Source organism: Talpa europaea (assembly GCF_964194135.1).
Source record: "Talpa europaea genome assembly, chromosome: 14".
Taxonomy (NCBI): domain Eukaryota; kingdom Metazoa; phylum Chordata; class Mammalia; order Eulipotyphla; family Talpidae; genus Talpa; species Talpa europaea.
In genome coordinates this window covers 91731980-91748075 of record NC_140082.1, presented here as the reverse complement: position 1 = coordinate 91748075, position 16096 = coordinate 91731980, and the positions used below count along the sequence as shown (strand labels likewise).

General features: G+C 58.6%; 1 protein-coding gene across 1 annotated transcript; it reads right to left on the bottom strand.

Moving 5' to 3' along the window:
- Nucleotides 1-6039: 6039 nt before the first annotated feature.
- On the bottom strand, nucleotides 6040-15859 carry HOMER2 (homer scaffold protein 2; the record flags this gene model as incomplete). The annotated part of the gene is made up of 7 exons (XM_084253824.1): nucleotides 6040-6294; nucleotides 6982-7062; nucleotides 7458-7568; nucleotides 9348-9504; nucleotides 10299-10421; nucleotides 14034-14149; nucleotides 15758-15859. The coding sequence occupies 7 exons, from the start codon at nucleotides 15857-15859 to the stop codon at nucleotides 6106-6108; spliced, it is 879 nt and encodes a 292-aa protein (XP_084109950.1). The 3' UTR covers nucleotides 6040-6105.
- Between the last annotated feature and the right edge of the window lie 237 nt (nucleotides 15860-16096).

Below are 16096 nucleotides of genomic sequence, written 5' to 3'. Positions count from 1 at the left end.
ATTGTACAGGCCAATATCCTCTTTGACAGTAATGCCATGAAAGTAGAAATTCCTAACAAACATTAAAAACACCAACAAATATTAAACTCTCTGGAAATTTGAAAGTATATTTTCAAATATCTCTTTAGTAGAAAGTAAAACCAAACCTGACATTATAAATTATTGATGACTTAGAATACCTACCTAGACACTTACGGGGCGTGGATAAAGGGCATTCAGAGGAGAAGGCATCCCCTTACAATGCCAGGACTACGGAACAGCAAGAAACAGTCCACGTGGCTTTCAATCAGGTGAAAACATAACAAAAGGAGGAAATTAAAAGAATAAAAACACTCCCCATCACAAAACAGAAAACGAACATCTAAGCCCCAGTGTTGAAAGACCAATAAAATAGTTCTGGAAAAACCAGCTGGGATACAGAGGGAAAGCTCGGCCACCCAAGACGGTGGGTGGGCCCCAAAGGGAAGACCTCGACCCAGGCTAACAAACTTGCAAATCTTAACAGAATCATCATTTAGGAAAATTTAAATTTTCAAAATCTTACAGAATAGGAAGAAAGTTTGAAAAGCCCAGGAAACAATGAAAACACTTCCAAGAATTATTGATACTGACTAGACTTGGACAGCTTTAGACATATTATAAAAAGTTCAAGAAGCAAAAAAATTCAAATAGTAATTGTTTCAGGGCACAGAAAACAGAGAGAAAGAGCTTCCCAAATATTTTCTCTCTCTCTTACAAAGCAGGTAACGCAAACCCAATACCAATACTTGACAAAGACAACAAAGTTTCCATCTTGATGTATTTCAAAATAACACAAGCAAAGCAATCCAGAATATTTTCTTATTTTAAAGCTCTTGTTTTTATTACACAGGTAATATGCAAGTCTCCTAGGAAATACAGGTACGAACCAACCCATCCTAAGTAACCACTGTCAACAATGGAGATGACTATTTCGAGAATAAAAAACTACAACTGAATCAGGTTGTCCTAGAAATGTGGAGAGGAGAGGGTATAATGATGTCGACAAATCGAATAAAGATGCCTCCTCTTAAGTCGTAATAGAGAAATAACATTTGATACCTGGGTAGATGGGAAGAAAAAGCCATTTGATAAAATTCCATGTCCACTCATGGAATTTATTTATTCAGTCCATTTATTCATTCAATAAATAAATCTAAGGATTCAGACTATCTTATGCTAAGAGTCAAATTGATACTTCTGGGGAAACACCAGAGGTATTCTTGCTAAGTGAAAAATATATATAAGAACCTACAATCCAACACAATCACGTATGCATTATTTTAACAATATCCTAAAAGTACCGGTCGTCACGATGAGATAAGAAAGTAAAATATGCTTCGTTCAGTTCAGCCACTGAGGCAAGCCACGTGGTCAGAGCAAGCTTTTCTTGGTCGTAAAATGGAAGGTGTCTTGCTGAGGGTAGCTAGTGAAGAAAGTGGTCAACCAGAGACTTCTAGAAATAGTAAATTCTGTACCATCTGAAAGCAGTTCATTTGAAAAAGCACTCTTTAAGATTAAGGGAAATGTTTTCTGATGAAACACAAACTTCATTTAGTATAGGCTCTCTATATAAACAATTACAAATTGAGTATTATTTGTCAGAGAGTGACATCAAATTGCTCGAGAAAGATGTAGCTCGTTTTAAATTAGGTTTTGAGTAGACAGATTAAAATTCTATTTCAAATATAAACTTTTTTAAATAAATACTTTTGTATCCAAAAGCAGTGAAATATGCTTATTAAAAATACAGAGGTAAAATGACCATCACTACCCAGAACTGTTTATCTACCTGAAAAAGGCAAAAAAGTTACAACAACAAAACTATTCGATCAGGCAGAATTCAGCGGCTGGGCAGTTACACAATCAATACCCACCCAGTTCCGTGGACGAGCGCACAAGCAAACCCTCTGTTAGCAGCGTGAAGGGGGAGGTAGTTTGACGTGGACGGACGTGGGAAGGTGTCCGAGATCTATTGCCAAGTGAGAAACCCACGGAGCAGAAAGGCTGGCCAGACTGTCACAAGGATAAAACATATTCAGAGGAAAACACCAAGAAATGCGCATCAGCTGCTGACTCCTCTCGGGGCAGAGGGACCTTCATAATCGGGAGCTTCCGGTTTCCACACTCTGCTGTTTCATGCTTGCATTGACACAATTTTCATTTAATATTTTAAATCAGAAAAATCAATGGATTTAATTTCCACGGTAAAGAGTGCTGGTCACGTTAAGAATAAGTGGTTGGGAAACACAATGGAGGAGTTTACCATCCTAACCACGACTACCAAACTCCCTAGCTAGAAAAAATAATCCAACAGACAAAAAAATAATACTTTAAAAATTGATGAAAGGTTAAATATGTTAATTCTCTACAGCGACCTGCACGTTTTATGCCATCCAAGTTCCACTTCTTCCAAACCCGAAACCAAGTTTCTTTTGGAAATAATAACATATAAAATCTACTAGAAAAATTTTGAAAAAGTCTAATTAGTGGAGACACTTCCAGGACAACCGCAGATGTGGAAGGAGCTGGGCAGCTGGCTGGCCGCGTGTCCGGAGACCACTTCCCGCCACAGAGCGAGAGCCCCAGAAAGGGAGCTCAGGGCGATGTAGAAGATGACACCGGGCGGGTCAGGGATGTAACTGTCTAGAAAGAGGCAACAAAACATCAGGAAGCACCCTCTGGGGATGCACCATGCACGGGGGCCCGGGAGAGCCCAGCAGCGGCCCGTCAGGCGGTGCCCTCCAGGAAGGGCGGCTCGGAAGCGTCCCCAGTCCGCACAGCCTTACTCTGCCACTTACACAACTTTTATTTATTTTAAGGATATGGGGAAAAAAAAAACCGGAAACCAATGAGATAGTTAAACACCTTATTAGAAAATTTGAGAAGAAAAAACACACAGTCTGGTAAGCATTTCTGTTAGGGAGGGTCACATTTTGATGCAAAAAGTGGATGTGGACACTCGCGCCCAGCCCCACGGCTGACCAGGGCCCGGTGGGAGGACAGGCTCACACTTTGCTGGTGGAAGTGTAATTTGGTATCATCTTTCTGGAAGGCAGTTTGAGGCGCTATACACACGTACATGGAAAGTGCCACAGAGGCACATGCTTTTTTCAGTGGGGATAAGATGTCTCGTCGCCATAACAAAGTCTCCCCAAAATCCCAGAGGGGTGTTGCATAAACTTACTCTTTGTCCCCGACACCTGTCCATGCAGGGGTGCTGGGGGTGTGAGGGGGACTGGCCGGCACGGTCACCAGGCCCAGCCGAGTGACCACATTTCATCAGCCAGAATCAGTCCCGGGTCCCTAAGTGACTCCGAGGGCCGGGGCCGGGCTGGCCCCTCCCTGGATGCTGGGGAAGGAGTGCGCGTACGCACGGGCCGCCACGCTTCGAGCCAGGACACGCAATTTTAGAAAGTCATCCCAATATCCTGAAGCGCCACAGGGATGTCAGAAGAAAGGATTTCACGTGGCCTTGGCTACGAAAGGAGGACACTGTTTCGTAGGAACACTTCTGTAAGTGTCCCGGGGCCAGAGAGATGAGAGGCGCGCTCACAACGAGGGTAACAGGGAAAAGCAAGACGTGAACAGCAGGTTTAACACGACTGTGCGTCACGCAAAAGTAATCCAGAAACCAGCTGCTCGGAAAGCATCTGCACACACCCCTAGGCCAGCGGCGCTCACGGCAGAGGGTGTAAAAGCGGGTAACATTTTTCTTCTCCCGCATCTGTAGTTTCTTTTTAAAAAGAGTACGCGTTTCTGTACCAAAAGGCATTTTCAAAGGGGGAAACCAGCACTCCCAGGGTCCGCTAACCCACGTTCCACTGGCCTGGATGCCTCGAGCTCTCTGCCGGGACCCGGGCACCCCACCCACACTGCCTTGTCACCTTCAGCCACGCGGGAGCTCTCAGCCCGCACCCACCCAGGCCTGCGGCTTCCATAGGTGCCTGCCGAGTGGGCCGCTCCCCTTGGACACACTCACAGACTCGCCTCACAGATGCCCCAGGACACGGACCCCCCCAGGAGCGTCGGGCTTCCTCCACTTGGTCCTTTTACCTGAAAACCCCTCCTCCTTGTTTCTGTTCCCCTGATGCTTCTTCTCCCAACCCCTCGCGCCCCAAAGTCACACGAAACGCAGCACACGCATGCACACCCTAGACACCCACGCCGCACGCACGCACGCCACGCCCCCACACCCCTGTAACAACCAAACTCGCAGAAGAAACCACGAGCACAGGCCCCACGCACAGCCCCTGCCCTCCAGCTGTCACCAGCTGTCACCTTCCTGCCGCTACTGGGCCTGGCGGTGCTAACGAGGACCCAGAAAGCCCAGCCCCGGGCACAGGTAGAGCAGACACGGAGGCTACAGGCCGTCCTGCACGGGAAGGTATTTCTTTGGGGAAAATCACGTGATCAGAAAACAGCTCCTCTCAAACCACGCACGTCACTCACGGCTTATCTGGACGCTGCCTTGTGGGCACTTAAACCACTACAGCTCTCAGAACCAGGGGCAGTTCCAGGGGAGCGAGAATCGGGATTTTGAGGGTAGGTGGCACAAAACACAGGCCCCCGCAAACCCCAGGCCGAGTCCCACCCTGGCCACCCCCCACAGGCGCACCCGGGAGGCCCCTCAGAGAGCCTGGTGCCCAAGGCCGGCACTCATGGGTCGGCGCAGAGTTCCAGAGGAAGGGAGCTCTCTTAGAACAGGCGGGGGGCTCTGTTTGGTCCACCCTTACGTGTCCAGTCACCGGCCAGCACCTGTGGGCTGCTTGCGGACTCCTGAGTCTAGCAAAGTCCGCAGTGCACACAACTGCCCACTGGGGACGGGCAGGCGAGGGGGCCCTCCCGGCCGCTCAGGTCTCTGCTCTAACCACTGGGTCCGCGGTGGGGTGGACGGTGGGAGTGACTCCTGGCGGGAGCCCCGGGGTCTGCCCTTGGCCTCGGAACAAGGCTGCACGAACCTCACCTGAAGGGAGTTGGGTGGTGGCCCCTCTGCCCAGGCCTGCGTGAGCCCGGGGCTCCCTCCCTGGGGGCCGGCCCCACTGTCTCGCTCGCCTTCTGTCATTTGTCTACGGTCAGCGGGGAGAGCTCCAGCCACACGAGATCGTCTTCCTGGAGGGAAGCTGTCTCAGTGGTTCTCAAAGGTCCCAACTGCTGGTGGCTTTGAGAAACAGCCGCCTCGCCAGCCAGTCCAGAGGTGCTCCGAGAGAGCTCCACGGCCACGGCCCTTCCTCACCAGGAACTGAGGGGCCACCAGGGCAGCCTGCTCGGTGCCAGGCCAGGCCCCCCAGGAGCTTCCCTCCCTCTCTGCCTGTACAGCCTCTTTCTCACCTGTCCAAATGCAGCATGGGATTGGGCCTCGTTCCCAGGGCCTGGACAGAGCTGGGCCAGGCACGGCAGGTGGCCCCAGAACCCCCAGGCACGAGCTCCGGCCCAGGCGGGTCCCAGGGTCAGGGTGGGGGTGCAGGGCCACTAGTCAGTGGGGGCAGGGAGGGGCTGACACCAGTGGCGTCCACGTCTGTGGCTGCCCAGCACACCCGGGGTGTCTGGTCCAGCAAGTGCCCAGTGGGCTCTGCTGGGGGCGTGATTGAAACGCTAAATTCTGTTTAAATGTTTAATTAAACGAGTATTTATTAAGCACCTACTTTGTGCCAGGCACCTTCACCTGCTCTGCACCCACAGCCCGGGGATCTGCTGGAGGTGAAAACCAAGAGGAGTCGGGGGAGACCCTGCAGGGCGGCGGGGCGGCACCCGGCCCACCCCCACCTGCCGTCTGCAGGCGACGCCGCAGGGCGGGGGACCTTCACTCTCTGAACGTGGCTCCCACACGGGAGGTGCGGAGGTTTTTCATATTTGGATCAGAAAACACTTCCCAGTTCCTACAGTTGCAACAGCCCTTAAGAAAGAAACAAGCGCCAGTGTGAACGCGAAGGCAGACCTAGCTCTGGGTTCCTGAGTCAGAATCTTCCCCGAGGCTACTGCCCGCTGGCCAGCGCCAGCAGGAGGGACCGCGGGCCTGGCCTGAGACAGCCGCGCCCGCGCGGATGGAGGCCACAGGCCAGGGCGGCCGCCCCAGCGGGGGGACCCCTAGTGGTCGGCGCCCAGCTGGGACAGGCCGCGGCGGAAGTGGTGCAGGTCGTCGATCTTCCCGTCCAGCACCTCCAGGAAGCTCTTCAGCTCCCCCTTCAGGCGGCTCTGCCGGTACCGGCTCTCCTCCATGTCCGTCTTCAGAGCCCGCACCTTGTCCTCCAGCGTCTGATTGTCTCGCTCTGCCGCCTGCAGCGACACCACAGGGGAAAGGTCGGGCCGGGCCACCACAGCCCAGAGCCTGGCCTCAGGGTCCCGCCCACGGCCCACCCGCCCGCACCCCGACTGCAGCACAGGCAGCGGCGCAGCCGTGGGCCCTGCCCTCCCGCCTGCACTCGGCAGATGTGCCAACATCCTTGGGCCCCACGGAGGACGCAGAGCTGGAGTCTGCCGGGCGCCCGCTGCTCTTTGACCCCCTCACAGGGGCCGGCGCGTCACACCCCAGCTAAGGGGCTTGCGGCCAGGCCCAGTGTGGCCAGCTGAGCCAGCGGGGCTCCATTCTGACAGAAACAGAGGGGAGAGGGGCCAGGGCCCCGTGGTCAGCCTCTGGCTCAGTGAGGAGGACCCTGCGCCAGGGCTGCGCGGCCTGTGCTGTGTTGCCGTGCAGATGTCAAGGCCGGGCAGGCGGGGAGTGCCCTGGCAGCCCTTGTGTCAAAGGGGAGCCCCAGTATGCTGAAGGGGCCTCTGGCCGAGGCCCGGGCCCTGGGGCTCCTCGCCCCGCGGTGGGCGGCTCCTCGCCCCGCGAGAGGGAGGCCGGGAGACAAAGGCTCTGCGTCGTCCTGGGGCAGAGGCCCTGGCCTTTCCGGAGCAGAGCACCCTCGTCTCTCCCGGCCGGCGTGGCGGGGAGAGGACGAAAGGCCGGCGTGGCGCCCTCACCTCCAGCTTCTCAGAGACGAACGCGCACTCCGACATGAGCTGAGGTATGAGCTCGCTCTGCTTCCGGAGGTCCCTCAGCTCCTGCGGGAGGCAGAGCGTGAGCAAGAGGGGGAGGCGCCCGGCCCCTGGCCGGCCCCGGGGACGTCCGCCAGAGACCCCCACCAAGGGGACTGACCCTCCGTGGTTCCCGTCTGGAGGTGGGGGTGAGGCCGAGAGAGACTGGGGCCTCGGCGCCCCTGCACTTGGCCATCCTGCCCCCAGAACGTGACTGCTGGGGATGGGCCGGCCGCCGTGTCCAGAGACCTTGGGGGCGTGTCCGCCTCCCTCTTGGCCCTGCTGGACCACGGGGGCCCCAGAGGTGACGGTCCGTCGGGCCCTCGCTCTCGAGCGTGTGTCCTGGTGGGACTCCGGGCAGGGTCAGCGCATGGTGGGCCCAGGGTTGGGGCCCCTGCTGGCCGGGCGGCCCGGGGACTCACCGTCTCCCTTTCCCGGAGCTCGGCCTCCAGCGCCTCGATTCTTCTCTCGAGCTGGGCGCTCTTCTCCTTCTCCCTGCTGGCCTCGCTGCACTGCTGCTCCAGCTCGTCGATCTAAAGCAAAGAGCACGGTTCAGAGCCAGAGGCGGGTGCCTGACCCGGGCCGTCTTCTGAGTCACACCCTAAACGGACCCACTTGGGGGCTCCTCCGGCTACAGCCAGGCCCCGGCCTTGGCGGCAGCCCCTAACACAAAACACCTGGCTTGGTCCTGGGAGCGAGGAGGCCCCTGCCTGGCTTTCCCCGCCGGCCTCGGGGCAGCACCTCGAGGTTCCCTTGAAGGCCCGGCCCCAAGCAGGGGCCGGGTGTCCAGGAGCCCCTGCTCACCCCAGAGCGCCCCTCCCCCCCGCGTGTCCTGCATGATCCTGTCTCTGCAGTGCGAGGCGGCAGCAACCCTGGGGCAGAGGCCGCGGGAGGCGCTGGCAGTCAGACTTTCCAGGCAGAGCCTACAGGGGCTGAGCACAGGGGGGCCAAGCACAGAGGGGCAGAGCCAGCAAACCTGCCGGCCCAGGGGCATCTCCTGCCGCTGCCGCTTTCCGCGGCTGAGTGTGAGGGAGAGCGCACGGCACACGAAGCCCATTGATGGGGTGCCCCTGCAGCCAGAGGGGCCCTCATGGGGGTGCTGTGAGGACCCTTGTCTGGGAGCTGCACCAACCAACCCATGGGGTCCAAAGCCCACATGCTGGCCTCCTGTCTGGGTCAGGCCCTCAGTGCTACCCATGGGTGAGGCCGCTTCCCCCTGGCTCCTACACCTGATGCAGAGCGGGGGACTTGGCCATTTGCTCCAAGACTATGAAGGGCTGCGGGTCTCCCGCAGGTGGAGGCGCCTGGCCGGGAAGGTGCTGACTCAGTACCTGGCCAGGCGCCCTGGTCTCCAGCCTGCAGCATCTGGAGGAGGGTGGGGCCAAGGACCTCACACCCGTGAGCACCCCAGCAAGCCGCAGGCTTGGGGGTTGGCCCTGCTGGCTCCCTGGTCAGGTGGTCAGGTGGCAGCCGGGCAGAGGAGCGCACACCCCTCCTCTGTGTGCTGTGCCCCGAAACCGCATAGGCCACCAAGTGTGCCCATGGCCCCCAGAGCATCGTCACCCCTTCCCACTCCATGGGGAGTGCACAGGGCACCCCCAAACTACCCCATCCAATCCGCCCCCGGCAAAGCCCGTAGGCTGCAGGTGGACGCTGTGCGGGAGGCCCAGGTGCAGGAATGGGAGGAGTCAGGCCCAGGTGGCCCAGGAGGCCCCTCCCACCCAGGCCATTCCCAGCCTGTTTCTATTTTTTTATTTTTTATTTTCATTTATTTATTTATCTATCTATCTATCTATTTATTAATAGAGGCATGTTTTATTTATTTATTTATGTGTTTTGTTTGTTTTGCTTTGTTTATACATGCACTGGGCACAGTCAGAATCGCGGGAGGGTGAGAGGATCCCCCAGAGCCAGAGCGGGGAGCAGAGCAGGCAGAAGGACCGAAGGACACTGCTGAGGGGAGCAGCGGGCGGCAGGAGAGGTCTGCGCGCCATGTGGGACACTCCTCCGGTGGCCGGGGAGCAGCCGGGGATCGAACCGGCGCTCAGAGGCCGCGGGCAGCTTTGCAGCCCAGCGCTCAACCGCTGCGCCCCTGGGGAGGCCCCCAGCCTGTTTCTAGAAAGCAGGGTTTGTGGGGTTTCTGGGCCCCCCTGTTTCCTGGGTGGCGCGTCTTCACTTGCCCTCGCATTCCTTTTTCTCCACTGAGGAACCCCCAGAAAACAGCAGGCAGGGCCGGCCCACAACTGCCGGCGCCCTCTGGGGCGGGGTGAGGATGCGGCGCCGGCCGAGGGCCACCCCCGCCGGGCGCTCACCTTGCCTCGCAGCCGGTCGTTCTCGGCGCGGCAGGCGGAGAACTGGCGCTTCCACTGCTCGGCGCCGGCCGCCGACTCCTGCAGCGCCGCGCTCAGCCGCGCGTTGCTCTCCCGCAGTGTCTGCAGCTCCACCTCCCACTTCTTCACGTTGGCGGCGCTGCGGGGCAGGCGGGCAGCGGTGACCGGCGGGCTCACCCTGCCCACCCCGGGCCAGGCTGCGAGGAAGGGCCGGGCCGGCGCCCTCGCGCCTGGATGTGTCACCGCTGAGCAGGGGCGCCGGGCCGGGGAGCGGCCGCGCGGTGGAGGCCGTGCGCCCCTGCTCCTCCGGCCCCCGCGGGACACTGGTCAGGTCCTCCCTGAAATGAGCTGCAAGGACAGAGGTCCGGGCGTCCGGGCACCCGGGGCCGGGGCTCTCAAGGTCGAGGCTGCTCTCTAGAGCCCGGGCTTGGGCAGGAACCTGGCCCGGTGGTCCTGGTCCCTGGAGGGGGGCCTCCGCGGGCCTTCACCAAATGGCGATTTGACAGGGCAGGCCAAGGCCTTGGGACGGGGACAGGACAGCGGCTGCGGACAGAGGAGCCGGCAGCCGGAACCCCGGACAGTGTGAGGTTCTGGCCAGGCCAGCGGGTCACTGCTGGGGCACTGTGGGCCAGTTGGGGCTCCTGCACCGCAGGCTAGCAGGCGCTGTACGGGAGTCACAGGTTGCGCCCGCCCGCCGCCTCCAGCCCGCACGCCCTCCCACGCGCGCTCAGCACACCCTTAGCACACACTCAGCACACACGTGCGGCAGGCTGCTGGGGTCACTCGGAGAAGGGCCGGGGCCCTGGGGCCTCCCTGTGGCCGGAGACCAGGTGGTGCTTGCAGGATCCCGCCTGTCCTTGTCCCTGCCCCGCAGGGCTGACCCCGGGTGGCCCCGCGCCCCTCACCATGCGCCCCTCACCTCACGCCCCTCACCTCTGCGTCAGCGCAATCTTCAGCTTGTCGTTCTCGGACTTGAGGTGCGCGTCCCCAGGGCCCGCGTGGGCAGCCTTCTCGTCGTCCGTGCCGTTGACGCTGGAGGCCTGCGCGCAGACAGGGCTCACACCAGCTCCGGCCAAGAGTGGCCGTGCACGCCGGCACCTGCCCCAGCACAGCCCGGCCCACCGGGTGGGGGGCGAGGGCAGGAAAGGGAGAGGCCGCAGGTGCCCCAGGGAGCCTCGAGTCCCAGCACCTGGCCGGGGACAGCGCGGCCAGCAGGCATGGACTGCAGCTCGCACTATGGGGAGACCACCAGCCCCGGCGCTCCTTCAACGAGGGAGCCGCCAGCGAGGGGAAAACAAGAATGGGGCGGGTGACGGCACTTCGGAGGCCCAGGCGGCTTAAAACCTGGGCTCTGGTGCTTGCCCAGCAGCACACACACTAAAATTGGAATGACGCAGAGAAGATTAGCATGACCCCTGTGCCAGGATGATATGCAAATTCGTGAAGCGTTCCATAGTTTTCAGTGAGATACCATCTCACACCAGTGAGAATGGCACATATCAGAAAAACTAGCAACAGCAAATGGTGACGATGTGGAGAAAAAGGAACTCTCCTGCTGAGCTCCCACGCTCCCACTGCTGGTGGGCGTGCAAACTGGTCCAACCACCATGGAGAGCTGTGTGGAGGTTCCTCAACCTGCTAAAGATGGAGCTTCCATAGGATCCAGCAATTCCACTCCTGGATATTTGCCCAAAGGACACAGAAACATCGATTCCAAAGAGCACCTGCACCCCTATGTTTATAGCAGCACTGTTTACAATAGCTAAGCTTTGGAAACAACCCAAATGCCCCAAATAGATGACTGGATCAAGAAGATGTGGTCCATATACACCATGGAGTATTACTCAGCATTCAAAAAAGATAAACACATGCCATTTGCAGCAACATGGATGGCGCTGGAAGGGATCATGCTCAGCGAAATAAGCCAGAAAGAAAAAGAAAAATACCGGATGGTCTCACTCATGGCAGGAATCTAGAAAACCTAAATAAGGGACCAGGAAAATGAATAACTATAAGAAAGTAAAAATCAAAATCAACAAACAACTATGAACCAGAGACACACTACGGGGAGGGGGGCGGGGAGAGAGGAGGGATTAGGGTCAAAATCAGGGGGTGGGAATGGCATGGGGAATATAACCAGGATGAAAATGCATACATTATGCAAAAATGAAAAATGATGTAAAAAAAAAAAAAACCACGCACACACAAAACCTGGGCTCTGGAGATGTAGATGGACGTGCTCCACAAGCCAAGAGTCAGGCGTGTGCTTTGCACCACTCAGCCTGACCCTGACCACCTGGGGTGGTCACTCAGGCTGGCCCTGACATCCTGGGGCCGAGCCAGGGTCTCAGGAGGGTCCTGCTGGGCCTCCCATGAGCACAGACGCGGAGGGGAAGTACGGAGGGACGATGTGCCCCTGGGACTGACTTTACATTGCAAAAAAAAATGCCATAAACAAGATTAAAATGCCAACAAAAACTTGGGGCAAACACAAGCTGCGCAACAGTCCCTGAAGACAACTTTGAGGCCTCCTAGACGAGCGCCCGCCCCACAGCCCAGAACTCACGGCCTTCACGGAACACCTGCCCGCGGGGCTGCCCACTCCGCTCCGCCTGGCGCCCCACGCGCTCAAAACTACACCGAAAACTCAAGTTCTAGGGACTTCATAGAAAAAAGCTGAACACTTAAAAGGGTGGGGGAGCGGCCTATGCAGGGGATATTTGCGAAAGAACAAACACAGAGACAATAAACACAAAAACAAACAAAATATCCAGTCTCACTGGTAGAGAAATACAAAATGAAAAGAGCCAGGCAGGCACATTTTTCTTCTGTCAAAGCGACAAAGCCTGGCGGGGGATCCCTGCGGGCGGGGCGGGCTTGGAGTGAGCGGGGTGCCTGCTCCGGACCCTGCCGAGCCGCGCTGCCACGGCGTTCTTGAAGAGGGGGACTGGAGGTCACGGAGGATGGTCACCACGTAGGACGCTAAGAAATAAGGTTACAGCGAACGCCGCAGCCAGCACGGGAGGCCACGTACAACTTGAGCAAAACAAAGGCGGCGGGGACGCGGGTAGTTCCCACCTCCTTTTCCCAGCAGGGCGCGCTGTCAATTTTTACAACCCGGAGGTTTCACCACAGTCGAAAACAGCCCACGTGCCATGTTTTGGTTAGACTGCTACAAACCTTCAAATATTTGGAAAACTCGGCCCTGTGTTCGTTCCCTAAGAGCGTCTGCAAACCGAGCAATTGTATGATTTCCAAGAGAAAGAAAGGTGTCCCGAGATCCCTCCCTCTGCAGGCGCGTCAGGAGAGGGACGCCAGGCTGAGGGGCGGGACTCCCATGACCAGCACACACATTTGTAGAACAACATCTAGGGGCACACTCGCTTTTTGCAAGGTTTAAAAATACTTTTGCAGGTTAAACAAACACGAACAGCGAGGCCTTGTGTAAGAGACTCGATGCCCAGCTTAGAGACGTGACATCTTTGTAGAGACTCTAGACCAGGGACCATTTCAGGTGGCCGGGTTTACGCATCGCAGGGATGACTGAGCTGCTGGTGATTAGTCCACTGGTGAACAGCATGGCTGGGAGACTTGGGAACGCGCCTCCGGGCCCCCCTCACCCCACAAACCCACATCCACCGCAGCTCTGGCGCAAAGAGCCCAGGATGAGGCTCTGGGACAATGCTGGAGACCGCGCAGATTCTGCCTCCCGGAAGCGGCCAGGCCCCTCCTGTGCTGGGGTGCGCCCACCCGCTGTGCAGCCCTCCCTGGCTCCGGGGGTGCTGGGGCTCCTCTGCCGGCTCCTTCCCTAGGCCCCGGCCTGCACCTCACCTCCCCACTGCTTCTTCCTGCAGACACTCCAGCTCTCGCTTCTGGGAGGCTCCTGGTCCGTGCAGAGCCTCTCGCTCAGGCCTCGCGGTCCTCTCCCTTCAAGCTGTCCCCACATCCACCCTTCCTCTCTACCCTGGCTGCCTGCAGGGCATCCTCGGCCTGCAGCCTCCTCCCACCCCCGCCCTGAGTCACGCCCCAACTTCCTTACCCCACGACACCCCCACACCCGCCTCCGGGGACAAAGGTGAAGGAGCAATAAACTGCAGACATGACTGGGCGGGCCCTTCCGGTGGCTCCAGCACACACACTGCCTGCCTGCAGCCACCCCAGCGCCACCAGGCCCTCTCCTGGCCGGCCCCGCCCCAGAGCCCCCTCCCATGTCTCTGCACAGCTCCTGGAGACCACCACCCACCGGCCCCACCCCTGCACAGACATCAGGGGCAGGCGTCTTGGGGCTCGCCATCACACTCAGGGAGGGCCCCCCTCTGCAGGGCCAAGCCTGAGCCGCTGGGAGCCCACCTCCCCGCCAGGCTCCCGACCCGACCACCTCCTCCAGGGAACACTCGTCACCTGGCCTCCTCCACGGAGCCCTCCTGCAGCCCGCCGCCCCGGGGCTGCAGCGAGGCCCTCAGGCCAGGGACTGGCACTGACTCCGCTGTCACGGTCCACTGACCATCACAGACGCATCGCCACAGGGCAAAGACCCAGACTCTTGTAAAGACACCCCTCGCCCGGCTCACGGGGCGGCCGAGCGGCCGAAGGAGCTTCTAAAGTCCTCCTGCCACGACCCCCGTTTCTTCCCAAAGTGACAAGGAGCCGCGCCCCCTCCCCCCACACCGGCGACGCCCCCCCAGGCTCACCTGGGAGTGACCGCTCGAGGTCTCCACCTTGTCCTGGGACTTGTCTCTGGCCAGCCTGGCTGCTTCCTTCACCTCCTGGAACTTCTCTGCAAACTAAACCAAAGCATTTGATGCGAAGGTTCCCTGAAGCGTAGGCGCGGCCGGCTCAGGAGAGCCTGGTTACGCTGCACTCATTTTAAGCCCAGACTTTCTAAATAAATCCCGAAGAGTCTGACTTGAGATTAGAAAGAGATGATCAAAACCAAATCGAAGGGAAGCTTTTCCCAGGAACCGCGGGCAGCGGCGCCCGGTGCGAGTCCACCTCTAAGGGAGCAGAGCCAGTCTGGTGCTGGAAGGGGCCTTCCCGAGAGACGCGTGCCAGGTGGGACATGCCCAGCGTCTGCCATCCGCACGAAAGCCCTTCCCCGGCAGCCATCAGGCGGAGGAGGGGCGCGAGCCCGGGGCGGGCGTGGGGACCGCGCTGTGCCCTCTGCTCTGAACGAGGTTTTAGTATTTTTGTGATAGAAACTCTTAAAATGCCAGGTGATCACATCCCTCTGGTTTGTCCTCACCGAGGAGGCAACTGACTTTAATCAGCAAATACGCCAGGGATCGGACTCAGGCCGCCACGGGGATCTCCCGAGACTGACCCATAGGCCACAGGGAGCCCCATCAGGCACGTTTTAAATAATCATTCAAAAAAAAAAAAGACGTGGCCGTGTTGGCGTGAGCATGCCACCGCCCCTGGCACTGACATGATGCTACGAAGTAACTTCCAGTCAAAAGAAAGAGGTACGTGTAGACGCGGGCCGGGAAGGGCACCAGCACTCGCACACCAGTGACCGGGACACAGAGGACGTAGAAACCGACCGGAAGGTCATGAACACACGGGGAGGACTCGGGCGACGCCAGGGGACGGGCCGGTGGGGCCTGCGCAGGCCCTGCTGCCGCCGCCGCGGCCACTGACGAGAAGGGAGATTTTTTAAACTCAAACCTTCGAGAAACTGGATGGGAACAGAACCAAACATTTATCAGACGTCAAGGGAGACGGTAATTTTCTCAAGTTGGAAGAAAGAAAAGCACAAACGTGACGGGCTTGGCTCATGACAAATGACGGCTTTTGAATGTGAAAGAGAAAAACCGCCGTCGGAAGCCGGGAAACCCTCTGGCGGGGCCCGGCGCGCAGGCGGGGGCCTCGGCTCCGGCACAGGCCGGGCTTGCGCCCACCGAGAAGGAAAACGCGGACGCCGCAAACGATGAAAGGCAAAATTCGTGAATAAAAAAGATAATAAATAAGCAACTTAGAAAAAGACGGCCCGGCCTTGCGGGAAACGCGGCGCCGGGGAAGGGGACCGCAGGGGCGACCGCAGCCGCGCAGGCGCCTGGAAATCTCTGTCCCAAGTGAGAAAAATGTTGACACCGACCGACCGCGCTGGCGCCAGCACCTCTGGGAAACAAGTCTCTGGACAATCGAGAGCATGGGAAAAAGGCTCCGATATAAAGACGTTCACCCTGGCCTGTCCACCGGGAAAGCTGGGAGCGCCCAGGGGCGCGGTGGGGGAGGCTTGAGGCAGATGCCCTCGCGGCCAAGATCGCGGGGTCTGAGACCTGGTATCTGCACCGGCTCCACGTGCCCGCGCCCGCGCCCGAGGGCCGAGACTCCAGGCCGCCCCCCTCCCGGCCCGCGGGAGACCGCCCTGAGCCCCAGGCAGGACCACCCACCTTGGTCAGCTGCTGCTCGGAGGAGAACCCCAAGCCAAACACGGTGTTGGCCCTGCTGTCCGCCCACTGCCCGAACTTCTGCGACGTCTTGGTGAAGGTCATGTTGGGCGTGATCGAGCTGTTGATGATCACCTGCGGGGACAGCGGGGAGCACACTCAGGCCCGCCGGGACCCCCCAGCTGCCTGTGGTGCCCCCTGTCACGCTCCGGGGCGAGCGAGATGCCACCATGATGGGCAGTTTCAGAGACAGGCTGGGGAGACCCCGCAGCTCTCGGGGTGGGGGGCGCGCTCTTCTGGCAGAGGGCAGCTCCCCAGACTGCTGCTGTGTCCTGGGCCAAT